This window comes from Neoarius graeffei, chromosome 19 (genome assembly GCF_027579695.1).
Source record: "Neoarius graeffei isolate fNeoGra1 chromosome 19, fNeoGra1.pri, whole genome shotgun sequence".
Classification (NCBI taxonomy): Eukaryota; Metazoa; Chordata; class Actinopteri; order Siluriformes; family Ariidae; genus Neoarius; species Neoarius graeffei.
In genome coordinates, this window is record NC_083587.1 from 33,766,626 (window position 1) to 33,787,409 (window position 20,784).

The following is a 20,784-nucleotide window of genomic DNA, read 5'->3' on the forward strand; positions in this document are numbered from 1 at the left end:
ACCCTAATTTGAGTAAAACTGAAAATTGTGTAATCTAAGTTTATATTATTAACCTCACTTTCACGTTATAAGTTAAACAGATGTTATATTAAACTTTGTCTTGTCAACATTTTGAAAATTGTTTGTGTTCACTGAGATATTGTTTAAAATGTTACTTTTCAAAGGGGGTGTACTCATTTACGCTCAGCACTGTATATATGAGAGAGAGACAGAGAGAGAGAGAGAGCAAACATCTTACTAGACTAATATGTTGACAAATATTTGAATGCATTAAAAAAAACAATCATTTTTACTTGTTCCTTCAAATAGTCACTATATATTTTATGATCTGTGTGTATAACATGCAATTAATGTTTCGCCTTGCTTCATTACACTGTAGTTTACATTATTTCTACACTTAGAATTCATATTAGATGTTTGTTTTACAAAATTGGAGTATATAATACAAATAATTGAATCAAGATCAGTCAAACATTACCTATACCATCACATATATAATTATTAACAAAACACAGGACAGAAAAGCTCAGAAATAAATGCATTTAATGTGAGAAGGTTAAGATCAGGCATTTAATAAGGCTTTTCTACATTCCTACAAATCTATTATTTAGCATTTCAAACCTTGTTCTCTTTTTGAGCTGATTTATGGCCCATTGATTTCCCTGCACCTTTGTTTGACATGCTGGGGCGGTAAGAGTCATCACTGTGTGTCTGCACTTCATACCCTTCATGTCTTCTCTATAGTGAGTGTGTGTCTATCAGATGTCTCTGACAATTCAACACTCCTTGTTTCTCTGTGTTGCAGCATTCTTTATACTCAAATATGCAGAGGGAGACTCACAGGATGGTATGTGGCAATTTTACTTTAACTCTAATTATGTATGCTGTAATTTTATATATATATATATATATATATATATATATATATATATATATATATATATATATATATATATATATTACTGTGCAAAAGTCTTAGGAACCCTTTTTTTTCATAGAAACTTTGTTATAGATTTCTATTTTATGATTTCTACATTATCGAGTCAGTACAAAAATGTTTTAGAGTCCAAACGTTCGTTTTCCAGCACAAAATTAAATGAAAATGTTTCTATCTGAGCAGCATATTACGGTACATAAGAGCTCACTTTTCAGATTAAAAATGAAAACATAATGAAGGCTGCTGGGTTTTGGTGCAAAATGAAGACGCGAGTGTGACGGTCAAAGTGTGCAGAAGAACTGTGGCTGGTTCTGTAAGACGCTCAGTAAAACCTACAGCTCATTTCCGCATCAAACTGCACTCACTGGACCTGAGACGACTATTTTTTTTTTTTTTACCAAAGGGTCATCTCACACCAGATATTGACTTTGTTTCATTTATTACGGCTTACTGCTGTTTATAGTATTTTTTAAAAATGTTGGAACATTTCATTTCATTATTTTTAAGCTTTTTTATTCGACAGCATTTCTTTACATGCGCCTAAGACTTTTGTACAGTACTGTATATACATGCACAATGTATGTTCAAGACATAGTGTGAGGCATCACATTGCAAATCCAAAGAACTTCATGCTTTTGTTTTATGTTCAGATGATGTTTATGATCATAATTGCTTCTGTTTTCTTATATTTGTTAGCGCTCCCATGTTTTTTGGGCTGCTGTAACCAGAGTTTGTTTGCATCTTCTCTCCATCGGTCACCTTCTCTTCCTATGGTGGATCCTGCCTTAGACAAGGTTCTTCTCCAGGAGAGGTGAGAGCTGTATTACTTTTATCTTTGCTATCTCATCTCATCTCATCTCATCTCATTATCTCTAGCCGCTTTATCCTTCTACAGGGTCGCAGGCAAGCTGGAGCCTATCCCAGCTGACTACGGGCGAAAGGCGGGGTACACCCTGGACAAGTCGCCAGGTCATCACAGGGCTGACACATAGACACAGACAACCATTCACACTCACATTCACACCTACGGTCAATTTAGAGTCACCAGTTAACCTAACCTGCATGTCTTTGGACTGTGGGGGAAACCGGAGCACCCGGAGGAAACCCACGCGGACACGGGGAGAACATGCAAACTCCACACAGAAAGGCCCTCGCCGGCCCCGGGGCTCAAACCCAGGACCTTCTTGCTGTGAGGCGACAGCGCTAACCACTACACCACCGTGCCGCCCTCATCTTTGCTATCTTTACTTTTAAAAGTACTTAACTGATACCATGCAACAGAGCATTACATACAGTCTTATATCATTTGCTTTTTCTGTATAAATACCCTTGTATGATATGAAATGATCACCAGTATTAGTATTAGGATTAATCTACAGACATTTGCTTAGTTATTTTTTCGAGGAAATAAGTATACTAGAGCTGCAAAAAATACAAGTGATACATGTATATAATAAAACTCAGTGGGTTTTGATGTAAAGTGCTTCAGTCTTCTTATACCACCATGTTGTCGAACATCCATTAGTTTCTGTTGTCAGTTACATTATAGCAGCTACAAACAAGTGTTACCGTGCCAACTTATCAGATTTTTCTGTCTCTTGAAATTAATAAGACAGAAAATGTAGCTTGTAACAAATGTAATGTGCAGTGGCCTCCATGGCCTCCATGAAGACTTTCATGGGGCGGAAAAAAGTCTGACTGTAACACTCTCAGAAATAAAGGAACCGAACTGTACTTTTCCTTGTCACTGTATGTATCATTTACCTGGAAAGGTGTATATTATGCGCCTTTAAAAATAATTCAGAATACATAATTATAACTTCATGACCCGTGATGCACCTTTAGTGGTTAGCACTGTCACCTCACAGCAAGAAGGTTCTGGGTTCGAGCCCAGCGGCTGACGGGGGCCTTTCTGTGTGGAGTTTGCATGTTCTCCCCGTGTCCATGTGGGTTTCCTCCGGGTGCTCCGGTTTCCCCCACAGTCCAAAGACATGCAGGTTAGGTTAATTGGTGGCTCTAAATTGACCGTGAGTGTGAATTGTTGTTTTGTCTCTATGTATCAGCCCTGTGATGATCTGGCGACTTGTCCAGGGTGTACCCTGCCCCTCGGCCACAGTCAGCTGGGATAGGCTCTAGCTTGCCTGTGACCCTGCACAGGATAAACAGTTATGGATGGACGGATGGACAAATTGTCCATGACCAAAAGCAGTGCTGCAGAGGAGTGGCTAGCCGGCTGTACTTACTTAGCCAAGAAACCCTAGGAAAGGGACCCAACCCAGAACACACTGGATGTGTGAAGAAGAAGAAAAGTGAATTCATCACGTTTTATATTTGCTTCTTTAGCTTTCCTGGAGGTATAAAATGAAAAGATTCAGGCTCACTGATCATCATTTAACATCCATTTCTTTGATAATTTTGTCTCACAATTCCCAAACAACACAAATGCAGGTTGTGAAGGATCAGACTCCATAAATACCTTCAACAACATTATGAGTAACCAGTTCCGATTTACACACAATTCAGCACATCGATGTCTCTCTACACTGTCCTATCCAAAAAAAAAAAAAAACATATTAAAAAAAAACCCCTTTTATTATGTAAATAAACTGAAGACAACTTCTTCTTCTTCTTCTTTATAGAGCATGTGCATCCTGGGCTGATGGAGAGGAGCTTATACCTTCTCAGAATGATCCAAAAGCACTGCCAAATGTTCATCAAACTGTTAAGGAAATGCACAGGAAGGGGAACAGTAGTATGACTTGTATGTAAATTACTTGCAGACATACACACAAATAAAACACACAGTGTGACAGTTGCACAGTATGTGTTGTATGTGTTGTAACGTATAAGCTACAATAGATTATCATACCTATCAGTAGAAAATTACTTTCATGAATATCATGATATTTTTAACAATTTGTATTCCGTCTCACTGAATTAATTTTTGTATAGTACTTATAACAATAGATTTTGCTTCCTGATTGAGCAAGCCAGATGAGACATTAGCAAGGAAAACTTTCCTGAGATGTCCTGAGGAAGAAACCTTGACAGAACCAGATAGTTGAATAATTACAGTGTAAAGAATAAAAGCAAACAGTACTGTGTTGAAAGAATGTTCAGTATGAGTGTACTGTGAGAGAAAGAGTCCTGGGACGAGCACAGAACAGTTTATATGATTACAGTTGCAGCTCATGTACAACCCCAATTCCAAAAATGTTGGGACGCTGTGTAAACTGTAAATAAAAACAGAATGCGATAATTTGCAAATCATGAAAACCCTATAGTTCATTGAAAATAATACAAAGACAACATATCAAGTGTTGAAACTGAGAAATTTTATTGTTTTTTGAAAAATATATGCTCATTTTGAATTTGATGTCAGCAACACATTTCAGAAAAGCTGGGACAGGGGCATGTTTACCACTGTGTTGCATCACCTCTACTTTTAACAACACTCTGTAAATGTTTGGGAACTGAGGAGACCAATTGTTGTAGATCTGGAAGAGAAATGTTGTCCCATTCTTTGCTGATATACAATTTCAGCTGCTTAACAGTTCGGGGTCTCCTTTGTTGTATTTTGCACTTCATAATGCACCAAATGTTTTAACTGGGAGACAGGTCTGGACTGCAGCAGGCCAGTTTAGCACCCAGACTCTTTTACTATGGAGCCATGCAGTTGCAATATGTGCAGAAAGCAGTTTGTCGTTATCTTGGTGAAAAGGAAGGCCTTCCCTGAAAAAGATTTAGTCTAGATGGCAGCATATTGCTCTGAAACGTGTTTATATCATTCAGCATTAATGATGCCTTCCCAGATGTACAAGCTACCCATGTCATGTGCACTAATGCACCCTCATACCATTACAGATGCTGGCTTTTGAACTGTGCACTGACAACAAGCTGAATGGTCCCTCTCCTCTTTAGCCTGGAGGACGTGGTGTCCGTGATTTCTAAAAAGAATTTCTACTTTTGATTCGTCAGACCTCGGGACAGTTTTCCACTTCACCTTAGTCCATCATAAAAGAGCTCGGGCCCAGAGAAGAGGGTGGTGTTTCTGGATATTGTTGATATCTGGTTTTAACTTGCATTTGTGGATGCAGTAATTAAGTGTTTTCGCAGACGATGGTTTTCTGAAGTGTTCCTGAGCCCATACAGTGATTTCCACTACAGACACGTGTCTGCTTTTAATGCAGTGTCTCCTGAGGGCCTGAAGATCACAGGCATCCAGTGTCAGTTTTCAGTCTTGTCTCTTGCATACAGAGATTTCTCCAGATTCTCTGAATCTTTTAATGATATTATGGACCACAGATGATGTGATCCACAAATTCTTTGTGATTTAACATTGAGGAACGTTATTCTTAAATTGTTGCGCTGTTTGCCCATGCAGTCTTTCACAGAGCGGTGAACCCCGCCCCATCTTTACTTCTGAGAGGCTCTGCCTCTCTGGGATGCTCTTTTTATACCCGATCATCTTACTGACCTGTTGCCAATTAACCAAATTATTATTATTATTTTTTTTTACCATTATGCAACTGTTTCAGTCTTTTGTTGCCCCTGTCCCAACTTTTTTGAAACTTGTTGCTGATATCAAATTCAAAATGAGCATATATTTTTTTCAAAAAACAATAAAATTTCTCAGTTTCAACATTTGATATGTTGTCTTTGTACTATTTTCAAAGAAATATAGAGTTTCCATGATTTGTAGATTATCTCATTCTGTTTTTATTCATGCTTTACACAGCGTCCCAACTTTTTTGGAATTGGGGTTGTACACAGTACCCAGATGATATTATCTCCTAAAGGAAGGGTGAGACTTAGGCAGAAACTGTTTTGCAGAAGTGCAAGCAGAACACCAGAATGAAGCAGGGTGAGAGGAGCCACAGCACTCGAAGTGTGTTAGTGTCTGGCATCAACATCACATCAGGCAACAGGAGATAGATATTCAAACTAAAAACAATGGTTTATGAATAATCTTTAACCTGTAATGCATTCAGAACAACACAGCAGCACATTATTTATTGTTTTTTCAAAATAAACACATTTCATTTTTGATTCTTCCAACACACAAAAAAATCGGAACAGTCAAGCATTTACCATTTTATAATGTTGCTGTTCCTTCTCACAACATTTAAAAGAGTTTTAGAGATTGAAGACTGAAGTGATTAAACGTTTCAGGTGTTGTTTTGTCCCAATCTTCCTGCAAACAGGTCTTACAGTGTGCAACAGTACGGGGTCGTTATTGTCATATTTTTCATTTCAAAATTCGCCACACATTCTCTATCGGGGACAGAGCGGACAGACACCCTCTCCTTCCACAGCCATGCTTTTGTAATTTGTGCAGAATGTGGTTTTACATCGTCTTGTTGAAATATCCCTGGAAAAGATGTCATCTTGAAGGCAGCATATTTTACTCCAAAATCTCAATGTATTTTTCTGCATTAATGTTGTCATCACAGAAGTGTAAGTTACCTTTCCCAAGGGCACTGGCACAACCGTATACCATGACAGACCCTGGCTTTTGGATTTGTTGCTAGTAACAGTCTGGATGATCCTTTTCGTCTTTTGTCCGGAGCACACAGCATCCATTTCTTCCAAAAAAGACCTAGAATACTGATTCATCTGACTACAAAACACATTTCCACTGTGTGATGGTCCATCCCCAGATGCCTCTGAGCCTGGACACAATGATGACGCTTCTGGACACAGGAAACATAAGGCTTCCTTTTCACACAGTAAAGTTTTAACTGGCATTTGTGGATGTAACTCCATATTGTAGTGCTTGATAAAGGTTTGCCAAAGTAATCCTGAGCCCGTGTGGTTATATCAGCTGTAGATGAATGCCAGTTCTTGATGCAGCGCTGTCTGAGGGATCGCAGATCATGGGTGTTCAACTTAGGCTTGTGCCCTTGCCCTTTACATACTGAAATTCCTCCAGATTCCATGAATTATTTAATGATATTATACACCCTAGAGGGTGAAATATCCAAATCCCTTCATATCCCTTTCCTGGATACTGATTTTCTACCAAATCATGATTACAATCACCTGTGGACATCACTTATTTCAAAATGCATCGTTATTTAATTATTTTACCTCATTACTAGCCCTAAGTTGTCCCCATCCCAATGTTTTTTTTTTTTTTTTGGAATGTGTTGCAGGCCTGAAACACAGAAATGGATGTATATTAACAAATACAGTGAAGTTGACCAGACAAAACATGAAATATCTTGGGTTCATAATGTGTGCAATGAAATACAAGTCAAAGTAAATTTAGAAATCACTGCTTTCTTTTTTTTTTTTAATTTGCATTTTCCATACCGTCCCAACGTTTTCTGATTTGGGGTTTTATACATAAACGCCTCACCAAAACTGCAGCAGTACATACAGGGTAAATAAAGGACACTAAAGGGATTTTTGTTTGAACCATTAAACCATTAAATGTTCTATACCCATAGATCTGTTTCCTCTTGTCCTTAATTCAGAGATTTCAAGCAAGGACGCTTAGCATCCTAACCCAAGAGTATAGTTCCAGAAACAGCTTAAACATCTTTAGCAATATGTTATGAGTTTTTATATATATATATATATATATATATATATATATATATATATATATATATATATATATATATATATATATATATATATATATATATATATATAATAGATGTTATAATATAGTCTCTATGGTGTTTTTTTAAAATTAATTACTTCTGCTAAACCTATTTTCCCCCCTAGCTGTTTGGATCTACACCGAGAAACAAACTTATGCCACAAGAGAAGATATTCAGTTCCTGGCTATGACTGAAGAGCCTAACCCACTCGAGTTTCACTGGCATTTTGGGGACCAAACTGCAGTTAAAACTCCATCCAAGACATTCATTAAGAACTACCGCCATGCAGACAGGTATGCTAGTACCTACACTTGTTGATATGATGTGGTAGACTTGAATATGTTGTTTTTTTGAAGTGAGGGAGTGATGATTTCAGCATGCACAATGCTAAAGCTGTTAGCAAAATTAGTATATAAATTCCAGTACAAACCATAGAATTAACATTGAACACTAAACATTTGGTTGATTGACTACATTTTAAGATATAATGTGGAATTTGTATATGAGTGGTTTTTTTTTTTTTTTGCTGAACTGTTCCATAATTTAATCACATATTTAGCAGTAAATTATTATTATTATAAATAATGCTTCTGATTTATTTTTGGAACTGAGCACTGTTGTAAGTGAGGCTGTAGGTGTTGAGTTGTTTTCTGGTTTGCAGGTATAATGTTACGGTCAGCGTGTCCAGCAGCCTTGGCTCTGTTAGCTCTGACATTTATCCTGTAGTGATTCAAAGAGCTGTGCATCTCAACAGACTGCTGTACACTCGCTCTGTGCTCATGAACACAAAAGTGACTTTTAGCTGCAGGATCAATGCTGGAACAGGCATCACTTATTTCTGGGACTTTGGAGATGGAACGCAGAAAGTTGGACGGAACACTGAGCATCATGTGTATAACAGGTAACCAGCATGCTCTGAAGAATAGGAAGAATAGATTGAATGTTTAATAGGGACATCACAAAATTGTATATTATATATAATTATATGGGGAAGCCATAACCTAATGGCTAGAGAAGCAGCTTTGGGACCAAAAGGTCACTGGTTTGATTCCCCGGACCAGCAGGAATGGCTGAAGTGCCCTTGAGCAAGGTACCTAACCCCCAACAGGTTCCCAGGCTGCTCTCGGTATGTTGTACGTCACTCTGGACAAGAGCGTCTGCTAAATGCCTGTAATTTAATGTAATGTAATAATAAGCTATAAAAGCATAAACACTACAGTTAATGTCTTATTTTATAATGTGACCTATCCACCTTTTATTCTGTAGTTCACATTTGAATTTCTTGAATTTCGACCTTTGTCATTCTGCAATAGTAACAGCATGATATTGAATATACAATTCTCCGTTACACATATGAAACCATTATGGTTGAAGCTTAAAGCATCGTGTCTCATCATAGGCATAAAAATATTTTGCATACAAATAAGAACACACATGGAAATACAGACAGGCAGCACCATTCATACTTTTATTTTTTTAAGCTTGTGGGTGGCACAGTGGTGTAGTGGTTAGTGCTGTTGCCTCACAGCAAGAAGGTTCTGGGTTTGAGTCCAGTGACCAATAGGGGCCTTTCTGTGTGGAGTTTGGGTGTTCTCTCCACGTCTGTGTGGGTTTCTTCTGGGTGCTCTGGTTTCCCCCAAAGACATGCAGCTAGGTTAACTGGCTACTCTAAATTGTCCATAAGTGTGAATGGTTGAGAGGAGAAAACCTCTATAGTAATCCAGTAGAATGCAACGGGAAACCACTACTGTAATTCTGATGGCTGAAGCTGTCAGAGTGGACCTGCCATCAGCCAGAACACTGAAGAAGATTTCAAGTCTGTAATCATGAAATGTCTCTTAATAAAGGAAACCAAAAGGCTGTGCTTGCTGTTAGCCAGCTCTTACTTTCACACAACTTACAGTTCTGTCTTTTGTCCCTTTGTGTATTAATTTGTACTTTTAGTGCACAATGTTTAGTCTGTATACTTCTAGTTTCTCTTACAGAGGTGTTTTGACTTTGTGGGACTTTTTGTGAATCTACATTCTGGGCCAGAAAGAATTCAGTCTTTATTTTACAGCATTCTGCATATTTTTAGGTGAAAATGTGAATTTAATTGCATTTAATCTAAACCTTAAAAAAACCTTAAATTTAGTAGTGTATTTACATGACCTTTAAGACCAGCCCTGAAATTTAGTAGTAAATTTAAGTACCTTTACTGAACTTTTTAAATTCATTAAATATACTGGTTATGAGGGTGGCATGGTGGTGTAGTGGTTAGCATGCTTGTTGTCTCACAACAAGAAAGTTCTGGGTTCGAGCCCAGTGGCTATCAAGGGCCTTTCTTAAGCGGCTATGGATACTGGTACTAGTTTCCATTATCTGTAGCCACTTATCCTGTTCTATAGCGTCGCAGGCAAGCTGGAGCCTATCCCAGCTGACTATGGGCGAGAGGCGGGGTACACCCTGGACAAGTCACCAGGTCATTGGAGGGCTACTTTAAGTACATTTAAATGTTAAATTTAGTAACTTTAAGTGACAAATGTTCTTAAACGTGGTGTAGTGGTTTTGCTTCACAGCAAGAAGGTTCTGGGTTCAAGCCCAGCAGCTGATGGGGGCCTTTCTGTGTGGAGTTTGCATGTTCTCCCCATGTCTGTGTGAGTTTCTTCTGGATACTCTGGTTTCCCCCACAGTCCAAACACATGCGGTTAGGTTAACATAGGGGAGGCTGAGGTGCCCTTGAGTGAGGCACCTAACCCCGAACTGCTCCTGGGTGCTGTAGCATGGCTGCCCATTGCTCTGGGTATGTGTGTGTTCACTGCTTCAGATGGGTTAAATGCAGAGAGGAATTTCACAAGTGTATGTGTGATGAATAAAGTTGTTGTTCTTCTTTTCAACAGCATTTTGTTATCTTTAAGAAGTCATGGAAAGTCTCATCTCATCTCATCTCATTATTTCTAGCCGCTTTATCCTGTCCTACAGGGTTGCAGGCAAACTGGAGCCTATCCCAGCTGACTACGGGCAAAAGGCGGGGTACACCCTGGACAAGTCGCCAGGTCATCACAGGGCTGACACATAGACACAGACAACCATTCACACTCACATTCACACCTACGGTCAATTTAGAGTCACCAGTTAACCTAACCTGCATGTCTTTGGACTGTGGGGGAAACCGGAGCACCTGGAGGAAACCCACCCGGACACAGGGAGAACGTGCAAACTCCACACAGAAAGGCCCTCGCCGGCCACGGGGCTCGAACCCGGACCTTCTTGCTGTGAGGCGACAGCGCTAACCACTACACCACCGTGCCGCCCGTCATGGAAAATCATTTAAGTTATAAGAATTCTTAAAGTAAATACACCAAAATTTAGCATTTCACAAGCATTTAGAATATCTTAAAGAATAAGAATATAATATAAGAATATCTTAAAGCTGTCAGTTTGTCAAGTGCATTACTGGTGTTGATCATCATCTTCTCCCTATAGCCAGCAAGGGCACCACTGATGACATTTTAACAGTTGTCTAGGGCATTTAAACTTGGTGGAGCTCATCCCTCTCCAAGCTTGATCAATGGACAATTTAGAGTAACCAGTTAGCCTAACTGCAAGTCTTTAGACTGTGGGGGAAACCAGAGCACCTGAAGACATGGGGAGAACATGCAAACGCCACACAGAAAGGCCCCTCGTCAGCCATCAGGTTCAAACCCGGAACCTTCTTGCTGTGAGGCAACAGTGCTTACCACTACACCATCGTGCTGCCCTCTGGTGCTGTTATTTCTATTTAAAGAAAGAAAAGAAAACTTAAAGCCATTTGTTAAGATGTGATTAAAATGTAGCGGCCAAAACCAGACCCTTATTCTTGTGTATTCTTCCTTGAAAGAGAGACCAACCAAGCCTGATTATAGCTTATAGCTGACAATGTCAAAGTAATGCTATTAAACATTTCATCATGTAGTACAGGGCAGTTTGCAGTAGAAGTGACTGTCTCCAATCTAGTGAGCTCGGCTTCTTTAAAAGGGCACGTGTTTGTTGTTCTTGAGCCATGCCAACCTCCACCTGTGAAGAACATGGGACCCAGCAAGATCCAGGTCAGAGATGCATCAAAACAACCATAACATGGAACATCAACCCAGATGTCAATTTGACCATCTGTATTTAGATGTTTTGTTGATTTTTTTGAATCAGGATTCCTGTATCATATATCAACATCATAAAAAAATCTAATAAAAGTTTAATATCTACTGAAATAAATATATTTCTGATAGAGGACTCAGACTTTAGTATGTGTCCTATTTCATGTATTAGGTGTGGCGTTACCAGCCTGTGTATCTTGGTGTGACGTATGAAGAGCAGATCCAGTGCGACATCTCCAAAGGTCTCCACTACAGCTGGACTCTCTATGGCCTGACTGGACTCCAGCTGTCAACCACAGGCATCCAAACAAACCAGCAACATCTGGGGCTTCCAGCGTACCTCCTTCATTATGGCACGTATAGAGCAGTAGCTAAGGTAAAGTTAATATTACTGCCGGTAAAATTCTTTAATGGACATCAGGTACAGCTAAATTTGAGTTCACTGTTAATGTAACGTTATGCAGGTATTCATTTTATTATTTTAAAATGTAGTGTGAGATTTTAAAAACGGGGTGAGCTGGTATTTTTTAAACAGGATACAAACATTACTTATGATCTTAGTTTGCAATTTCACAATCTTTCACAATGGCCTGAACCTGTCACTATCCTACATGAGCACAGTATTTTGGGAACCAGAAAATTTTAGCACCACAACATATATGCTTATCTGCCAAGCTAGCTAGCTGAATATAATGCTAGTAATGAACAAATGTGTTTTTTAAAGGTTTGCCAACTGTTATATAAATAACTAAAAATATTTGTGCTACTCAAATCCCACATGGGTCAACTTGTGATAAATGCAAGCTAGTTTACTAGCAGTTACTAGCCAGCTAGCTGTATGCCAACATTACTTACAAACCCAATTCCAAAAAAGTTGGGACACTGTAAAATGTAAATAAAAACAGAATGTGATCATTTGCAAATCATGGAAACCCTACTGTATATTTCATTGAAAATAGTAGAAAGACAACATGTCAAATGTTCAAACTGAGAAATTTAATTGTTTTTTGAAAAATATATGTTCATTTTGAATTTGATGTCAGCAACACATTTTAAAAAAATTGGGACAGTGGCATGTTTGCCACTGTGTTGCATCACCTCTACTTTTAACAACACTGTAAATGTTTGGAAACTGAGGAGCCCAATTGCTGTAGTTTTGAAAGAGAAATGTTGTCCCATTCTTTCCTCAATTTCAGTTGCTTAAACACTGTTGTATTTTGCGCTTCATAATGTGCCAAATGTTTTAAATGGGAGACAGGTCTGGACTGCAAGCAGGCCAGTTTAGCACCCAGACTCTTACTACAGAACCTTGCAGTTTTAATATGTGCAGAAAGCAGTTTGGCATTGTCTTGCTAAAAGAAGGAAGGCTTTCCTTGAAAAGGATTTTATCTGGATGGCAGCATTTTGCTCTGAAACATGTATATATCATTCAGCATTAGTGATGCCTTCCCAGATGTACAAGCTACCCATGTCATGCGCACTAATGCCCCCTCATACCGTCAGAGATGCTGGCTTTTGGACTGTGCACTGATAACAAGCCGGATGGTCCCTCTCCTCTTTCGCCTGGAGAATGTGGGGTCCATGATTTCTAAAAAGAATTTCTATTTTTGATCCATCAGACCTTGGGACAGTTTTCCACTTCTCCTCAGTCCATTGTAAAAGAGCTCAGGCCCAGAGAAGGTGGCGGTGTTTCTGGATATTGTTTATATCTGGTTTTAACTTGCATTTGTGCATGCAGTAATTAACTGTTTTCACAGACGATGGTTTTCTGAAGGGCGGCACGGTGGTGTAGTGGTTAGCGCTGTCGCCTCACAGCAAGAAGGTCCGGGTTCGAGCCCCGTGGCCGGCAAGGGCCTTTCTGTGTGGAGTTTGCATGTTCTCCCCGTGTCCGCGTGGGTTTCCTCCGGGTGCTCCGGTTTCCCCCACAGTCCAAAGACATGCAGGTTAGATTAACTGGTGACTCTAAATTGACCGTAGGTGTGAATGTGAGTGTGAATGGTTGTCTGTGTCTATGTGTCGGCCCTGTGATGACCTGGCGACTTGTCCAGGGTGTACCCCGCCTTTCGCCCGTAGCCAGCTGGGATAGGCTCCAGCTTGCCTGCGACCCTGTAGAACAGGATAAAGCGGCTAGAGATAATGAGATGAGATGAGATGAGATGGTTTTCTGAAGTGTTCCTGAGCCCATACTGTGATTTCCACCACAGACATGTGTCTGCTTTTAATGCAGTGTCGCCTGAGGACCTGAAGATCACAGGCATCCAATGTCAGTTTTCAGCCTTGTCTCTTACATACAGAGATTTCTCCAGATTCTCTGAATCCTTTAATGACATTATGTACTATAGATGATGTGATCCCCAAATTCTTTGCAGTTTTACATTGAGGAACATTATTCTTAAATTGTTGCACTGTTTGCCCACATAGTCTTTCATAGAGCGGTGAACCCCTCCCCATCTTTACTTCTGAGAGACTCTGCCTCTCTCGGATGTTCTTTTTATACCCAATCATGTGACTGACCTGTTGCCAATTAACCAAATTAGGTTTGTTTGTTTTTTTGGTTTTTTTTAGCATTATACAACTTTTTCAGTCTTTTGTTGCCCCTGTCCCAACTTTTCTGAAATGTGTTGCTGACATCAAATTCAAAATGAACAGATTAGATTAGATTAGATTAGATTAGATTAGATTAGATTAGATTAGATTAGATAAAACTTTATTGATCCCTTTGGGAGGGTTCCCTCAGGGAAATTAAGATTCCAGCAGCATCATTACAGATAAACAGAGAAAAGAAATACAGAAAACTTCTAGATAAATTAAGTATTTACATATACAAATATAAAAGAATAAGATATGGGGAAGAGAGGAAGGGGGAGGGGGGAAGGGGGGAGAAGTGGGGTTAGGGTAAGTGTGGGGGGGAGCAGGAAAGATATTGCACTTTATATTGCACATTATATTGCGCATTGCCTGGTATTGGTTATTGTTAGGCTAGGCTACTGCTCCTTCCCGTCCTCTGTCCTCCTGTTACCCCTCCTCCCCTCCAGAGAGGAGTTGTACAGTCTGATGGCATGAGGGACAAAGGAGTTTTTGAGTCTGTTCATCCTGCACTTGGGAAGGAGCATTCTGTCACTGAACAGGCTCCTCTCGTTGCTGATGACGGTGTGTAGAGGGTGACTGGCATCATCCATGATGTTCAATAGTTTGTCCATAGACCTCTTCTCTGCCACCGTCACCAGAGAGTCCAGCTTCATGCCGACCACAGAGCCGGCCTGCCTGATCAGTTTGTCCAGCCTGGATGTGTCCTTCTTGGATGTGCTGCCCCCCCAGCACACCATGGTGTAAAACAGGACACTGGCGACCACAGACTGATAGAACATCCACAGGAGTTTCTTGCAGATGTTAAAGGACCGCAGCCTCCTAAGGAAGTATAGCCTGCTCTGTCCCTTCCTGTATAAGTGATTGGTGTTGCAAGTCCAGTCCAGCGGGCTGTCCAGCCACAGCCCGAGGTACTTGTAGAAATCCACAGCCTTCACCTCGACTCCCTCGATCAGAACTGGTTGTGACCTTGGTCTGGACCTCCCAAAGTCAATGACCAGCACCTTGGTCTTCGAGGTGTTGAACTGCAGATGGTTCCTGTTGCACCACACAGCAAAGTCCCTCATCAGGCTCCTATTCTCCTCCTCTCTGTCGTCACTGATACGCCCAATGATGGCTGTGCCATCGGCAAACTTCTGAATGTGACACAGCTCTGAGTTGTAGCAGAAGTCCGCAGTGTACAGTGTGAAGAGAAGAGGGGCCAGCACCGTGCCCTGGGGTGCTCCAGTGCTGCTAATTACAGTGTCAGACGTGATGTCCTTCAGCCTGACGTACTGCAGCCTGTCAGTGAGGTAGTTAGAGATCCAGGTGACCAGGCAGGGGTCCACTCGCATCCTGTTCAGTTTGTCCTGAAGCAGTAGGGGCTGGATGGTGTTGAAGGCACTCGAAGTCCAAGAAGAGGATCCTCACTGTGCCATTTCCCTTATCCAGATGCGAGCGGGCTCGGTGTAGCAGGTAGAGGATGGGGTCTTCCACACCAACACCTGCCCGGTACGCAAACTGCAGACAGTCCTGGGCATGTTGTACTTGGGGTCTGAGGAGGCTGAGGAAGAGCCGCTCCAACATCTTCATCAGATGTGAAGTGAGTGCCACTGGTCGGAAGTCGTTCAGCTTGCTGGGCCGATTCTTTTTGGGAACTGGAACGATACATGATGTCTTCCAGAGGGCTGGCACTCTCCCCAGCTGCAGGCTGAGGTTGAAGATGCGTTGGAGTGGTTCACCCAGTTCAGCAGCGCAGGTCTTCAGTAGTCGTGGACACACCTTGTCCGGGCCTGCTGCTTTCCTGGGGTGAAGCTTCCTCAGTTGACCTCTGACCTGGTCTGCAGTAATGCATGGAGGAGTCTGTGTTGAGGTGGGGGAGGAGGGGGAAGAGGGGGCTGCTGTGATGACTGGGGGGAGGTGTGTTGAGGGAAGAAGGAGAGATGGCTGCAGTGAGGGAGAGGGTGGGGGGGACGTGGGCTGGTTGAACCGATTGAAGAAGTCATTCAACTCATTATTTATATAATGAACCATATATTTTTCAAAAAGCAATAAAATTTCTGTTTCATCATTTGATATTTGTACTATTTTCCATTAAAGATATAGGGTTTACATGATTTGCAACTTGTTATATTCTGCTTTTATTCACAGCGTCCCAACTTTTTTGGAATTGGGGTTGTGCATTACAGTATGGTACATGTGTGCAGTGGCAGTGAGAAATGTCAGTTAACAATTTCCTGATGTTGCTGGACAGATGTTTGCTCTTTGGGTGCTGAGTCAGGCTGAGGCTCACACACACACACACACACCGGGTCACATTTTCCCAATTTGGCCTTTGGCTGTTCTGTAACAATAGTGCATCTATAGCTAATTGGATAGTTAACCAGCATGGTGGGGAAGAGGTATGTAAAATACCATGAAATTGTAAGGGGATAGCACAATGCACTATAAAAAGCAAAATACTGGATTGTTGTACAGTATTATGAATTAAAGGTTGGTCTATCATTAATTAATTCACAATTATAATTATAAATGTTGTAACATTAAGTCAGTATTAAACTTTAACCAGTACTTTTATCACCCCAAAGGTGCAGGTTGTAGGCAGCATAGTTTACAGCATGTACTCAGTTCTGATCGAAGTGATGCCTAGCACACCTGTGAGCATCATCAGTGGAGGCACAAATGTGTTTATCAACCGTCACAACAGCAACTCAAACATCACTGTGGATGGACGTAGGTCATATGACCCAGATTTCCCCAATAACATTATGAGGTAAGCACCAATGAATGCGAATAGGAATGTTTGTATATGTGTAGTAAATAGGTCCATTTATCTTAACTTATTCTTGTTCCTTGTCATGTAGATGGTGTTTATTTCACAGCTATTATGTCAATAATGCATAGAAAATCTATTGACTTCCATTGAAATATATTTACGATTCAACAAAACTCCAATTAATGGAAGATGATGTGTTTTAAAGTAACCATATATAAAAGTAACTATATATATATATATATATATATATATATATATATATATATATATATATATATATATATATATATATATACATTTTAATATGCACATTGTCCTGCCAAGCAACTTTTACAAGACCTTTGAAGGAAAAAAGCAGTCATGTAAAAAAAAAAAATCTGAAAAATTCTTTAGATGTGAAATATATGGTATAATGGTTTGAAGAAAATGGGTGCTACCATGAACACCAGTAACCAGGCTTGTAGTACTCGAGTCCAGGACTCGAACTTGAGTCCAACTCGTGCCCTAATTTTAAGGATTCGTGACTTGACTTGCACTTGAGCACTGATGACTTGGACTCGTGTATTAACTGCATTTGGACTTGTAAATTGGAGACGAGGACTCTGATTTTTTTTCTTTACTTTTTGTAACATGCCATAATAATTTGGCATAATATATTTATATCTACATTAATTTTTATACTAATTTCATGCAAGAGAATGCACATTCACCTGTTCATACGTCATGTTCAGGAACAAACTAATGTTAATGGCGCTAAAATGCCTGGAGAGAAGCCCCTAGGATTGTCTGCTTTGCTTATACAGACTTCTCGTGCAGTGGGAAAAAATGCACTGCTGTGTGTTCCATATGTAGAAGAACTATCGAGGAGACGACGGGGACAACCTCGAACTTCAATCATCATTTGGCAAGACTCCACTCAGAGAAGGAAGTGACACACTATGTTCATTGGTCTGTTGATAGCAGGGCTTGCTTGCTGACCGATGAACTAGCTAGTGTTAACCCTCTCTCATGTTATTTACCCTGTTGATAGTGGGCAGGGCTTGCTGAGCGATGAACAAGCTTTTTATCTGTAGCCTATTAACTAAAATGGTGCAGTCGAGCAGTAACGTTAGTCCAACACAGCAGCAGAGACGCTTTCACATAAAGGCAGCAACAGCCACTGTCAAACGGTGCAGTTGGAGTCTTGTTCTCGGACTTGACTTAGGCTACATCCACACGACAACGGCAACGAGATGTTATTTAAAAATATATCCCATCCAAATGGGCAATGATCAGTAAAATATCAGGTCCATATGGCAACGCAACGCTTGCTGAAAACGATGCAATACACATGCCACACCTCTAGGGGCGCTGTAAGACAGTCCCTTCGGAGACACCAGAACAATAGAAGAAGTAAAGACGCATGCGCATAAACTATTATGCGCGAGACTTCATATTAGCCACAAAGTCAGGAAAATCTGTTCGTAAAATTACATTATAATGACCAAATACAATGAAAAGTATTTTTCCAGTCTCACCTGTGAAAGGTAATCCCATGTGATCTCGTTTGGACGGTAAACCTGTTGGTACAGTTAAACGCAGCACATGAATGAGGCATCTTTATTCTCTGCTTTGACCCATCCAATATGGCGGCGAGGATGACGTATGATTCTACGCGGAAGGCGGCGTCTTTAATGGTCCGGAATAAATTGAATGCTCCACGTTGATGGATTAATTTGTTGTTCTACGCCCTTTTTGAGGAATGTATTGTAGGACTTAAACCAACATCTGAAGAGGTGAGATCGCTCCTTTTTTTCCCTATTTTTGCTGGCGGGATTGACTCTGCCCTAAGGGCTATTTTCTCTCTCTCTCTCTCTCTCTCTCTCTCTCTCTCTCTCTCTCACTTTGCACCATTACACAATAAATATTCACAGTGAAAATATTTTGTAAGCGCGTTTCATGAACCAAGTTATAGGATTTGTTGACAACTCGCATCGAGTTAGTTACACTTCTACCCGGCGTGAAGCACTCACAGTCATGTGGTTGTGACGTCATCGTAAACAAATCCTTCTACTCATCCAGATGACTTCGCAACGGCAACGTTGCCAGATCTTTCCACTCTGGAACCCGTTCTCAAAAAGATTGCGTTTTGGGCACCCAAAACACCGGTGCCGTGTGGACGCCAGGCCTAAACGATAAGCAATTGTATCGGAGTCACCTGAATCTGTTGGCGTGTGGACAGGGCCTTAGACTCAACTTGAAATTTTCTTTAATAACTTGGACTTGGGGTGGCATGATGGTATAGTGGTTAGCGCTGTCACCTCACAGCAAGAAGGTCCTGGGTTCGAGCCCTGTGGCCAGTGAGGGCCTTTCTGTGTGGAGTTTGCATGTTCTGCGTGGGTTTGCTCTAGTTTCCCCCACAGTCCAAAGACATGCAGGCTAGGTTAACTGGTGACTCTAAGAGGCTGTCCACATGGCAACGGATTCAAGTGAATCTGATAAAATTGTTTATCATTTCGGCCTGGCGTCCACACGGCACCGGCGTTTTGGGTGCCCCAAAACGATATTTTTTGAGAACGGGTTCCAGAGTGGAAAAATCTGGCAACAGCGCCGTTGCGAAGTCGTCTGGATGAGTAGAACGGATTTGTTTATGATGACGTCACAACCACATGACTAGAACAAGTAGCACTCTCGCTGTTTTGTATGAACCACTGCATTGCATTCACTTTTGTATACAGCTTTTCTTTTAAATAAACAAGTAACTGAACCATTTCTTGAATTTCTTTTTTTTATTGGATAAGACTGCTTTTCAAAATGTTCACACACAATATAAAAAGTTATATAAATTATATAAAAATGCTTTTCAAAATGTTCACACACAATAAGAAAATTAAGTTATATAAAACTATGCACACTAATAAAACTAATTTGTACACACAGAAGGCACGATTTCCTCGCGTAGTCACAGCCATCATCTTCTTGTTGTTGTGTGTTCCTGTGAGTGCTTCACGCCAGGTAGAAGAAGGGGTTTATGCGTATGCATCCTACTTCTTCTATTGTTCTGGTGTCTCCGATGGGACCGTCTTACAGCGCACGTAGAGGTGTGGCATGTGTATTGCATCGTTTTCAGCAAGCGTTGTGTTGCCATATGTACCTGATATTTTACTGATCCTTTGCCCATATGAACGCAATATTTTTTAAAATAAAATCTCGTTGCCGTTGTCGTGTGGATGTAGCCTAAATTGACCGTAGGTGTGAATGTGAGTGTGAATGGTTGTCTGTGTCTATGTGTCAGCCCTGTGATGACCTGGCGACTTGTCCAGGGTGTACCCCGCCTTTCGCCCGTAGTCAGCTGGGATAGGCTCCAGCTTGCCTGCGACCCTGTAGAACAGGATAAAGCAGCTAGAGATAATGAGATGAGATGAGACTTGGACTTGACTCAGACTTGAACACTGGGGACTCGAGACTGGACTGGAACTCGAGGTTTAGTGACTCGACTACAACACTGCCAGTAACCAAACCAAACCAATATATAGATAAAACCAGTAACCAAAACTATATTTTTGGTTGTTTTAATGTTCTGATTTTTGAGACTCCATTTACACTAAAGATGCTACAAAAGGTTCTTTAGGGCGATATCTTAAAGACTTCCTAAAGAACCATTTTTATTGCTGCCACAATACATTCAATAATGATTTTTTCTACCACCACAGTCCTTGCCTATAATGGTGTCTTTTATGTCAATTTTTTCCTCTGTGGCACCACCAAGCATAACTAAAGACCCATTGGATAAAAATTCATTTT

General features: G+C 40.6%; 1 protein-coding gene across 1 annotated transcript in view; it reads left to right on the top strand.

The window, feature by feature from the left end:
* The window catches only part of LOC132867604 (polycystin-1-like protein 1), a 117,117-nt gene that overhangs the window by 12,898 nt on the left and 83,435 nt on the right, over positions 1-20,784 (top strand). Inside the window, exons 2-7 of the mRNA XM_060900587.1 lie at positions 806-847; positions 7,673-7,841; positions 8,210-8,449; positions 11,483-11,615; positions 11,833-12,036; positions 16,814-16,998. Coding sequence (XP_060756570.1) covers positions 806-847; positions 7,673-7,841; positions 8,210-8,449; positions 11,483-11,615; positions 11,833-12,036; positions 16,814-16,998 — 973 coding nt within the window. The remainder of the gene's footprint in view (positions 1-805; positions 848-7,672; positions 7,842-8,209; positions 8,450-11,482; positions 11,616-11,832; positions 12,037-16,813; positions 16,999-20,784) is intronic.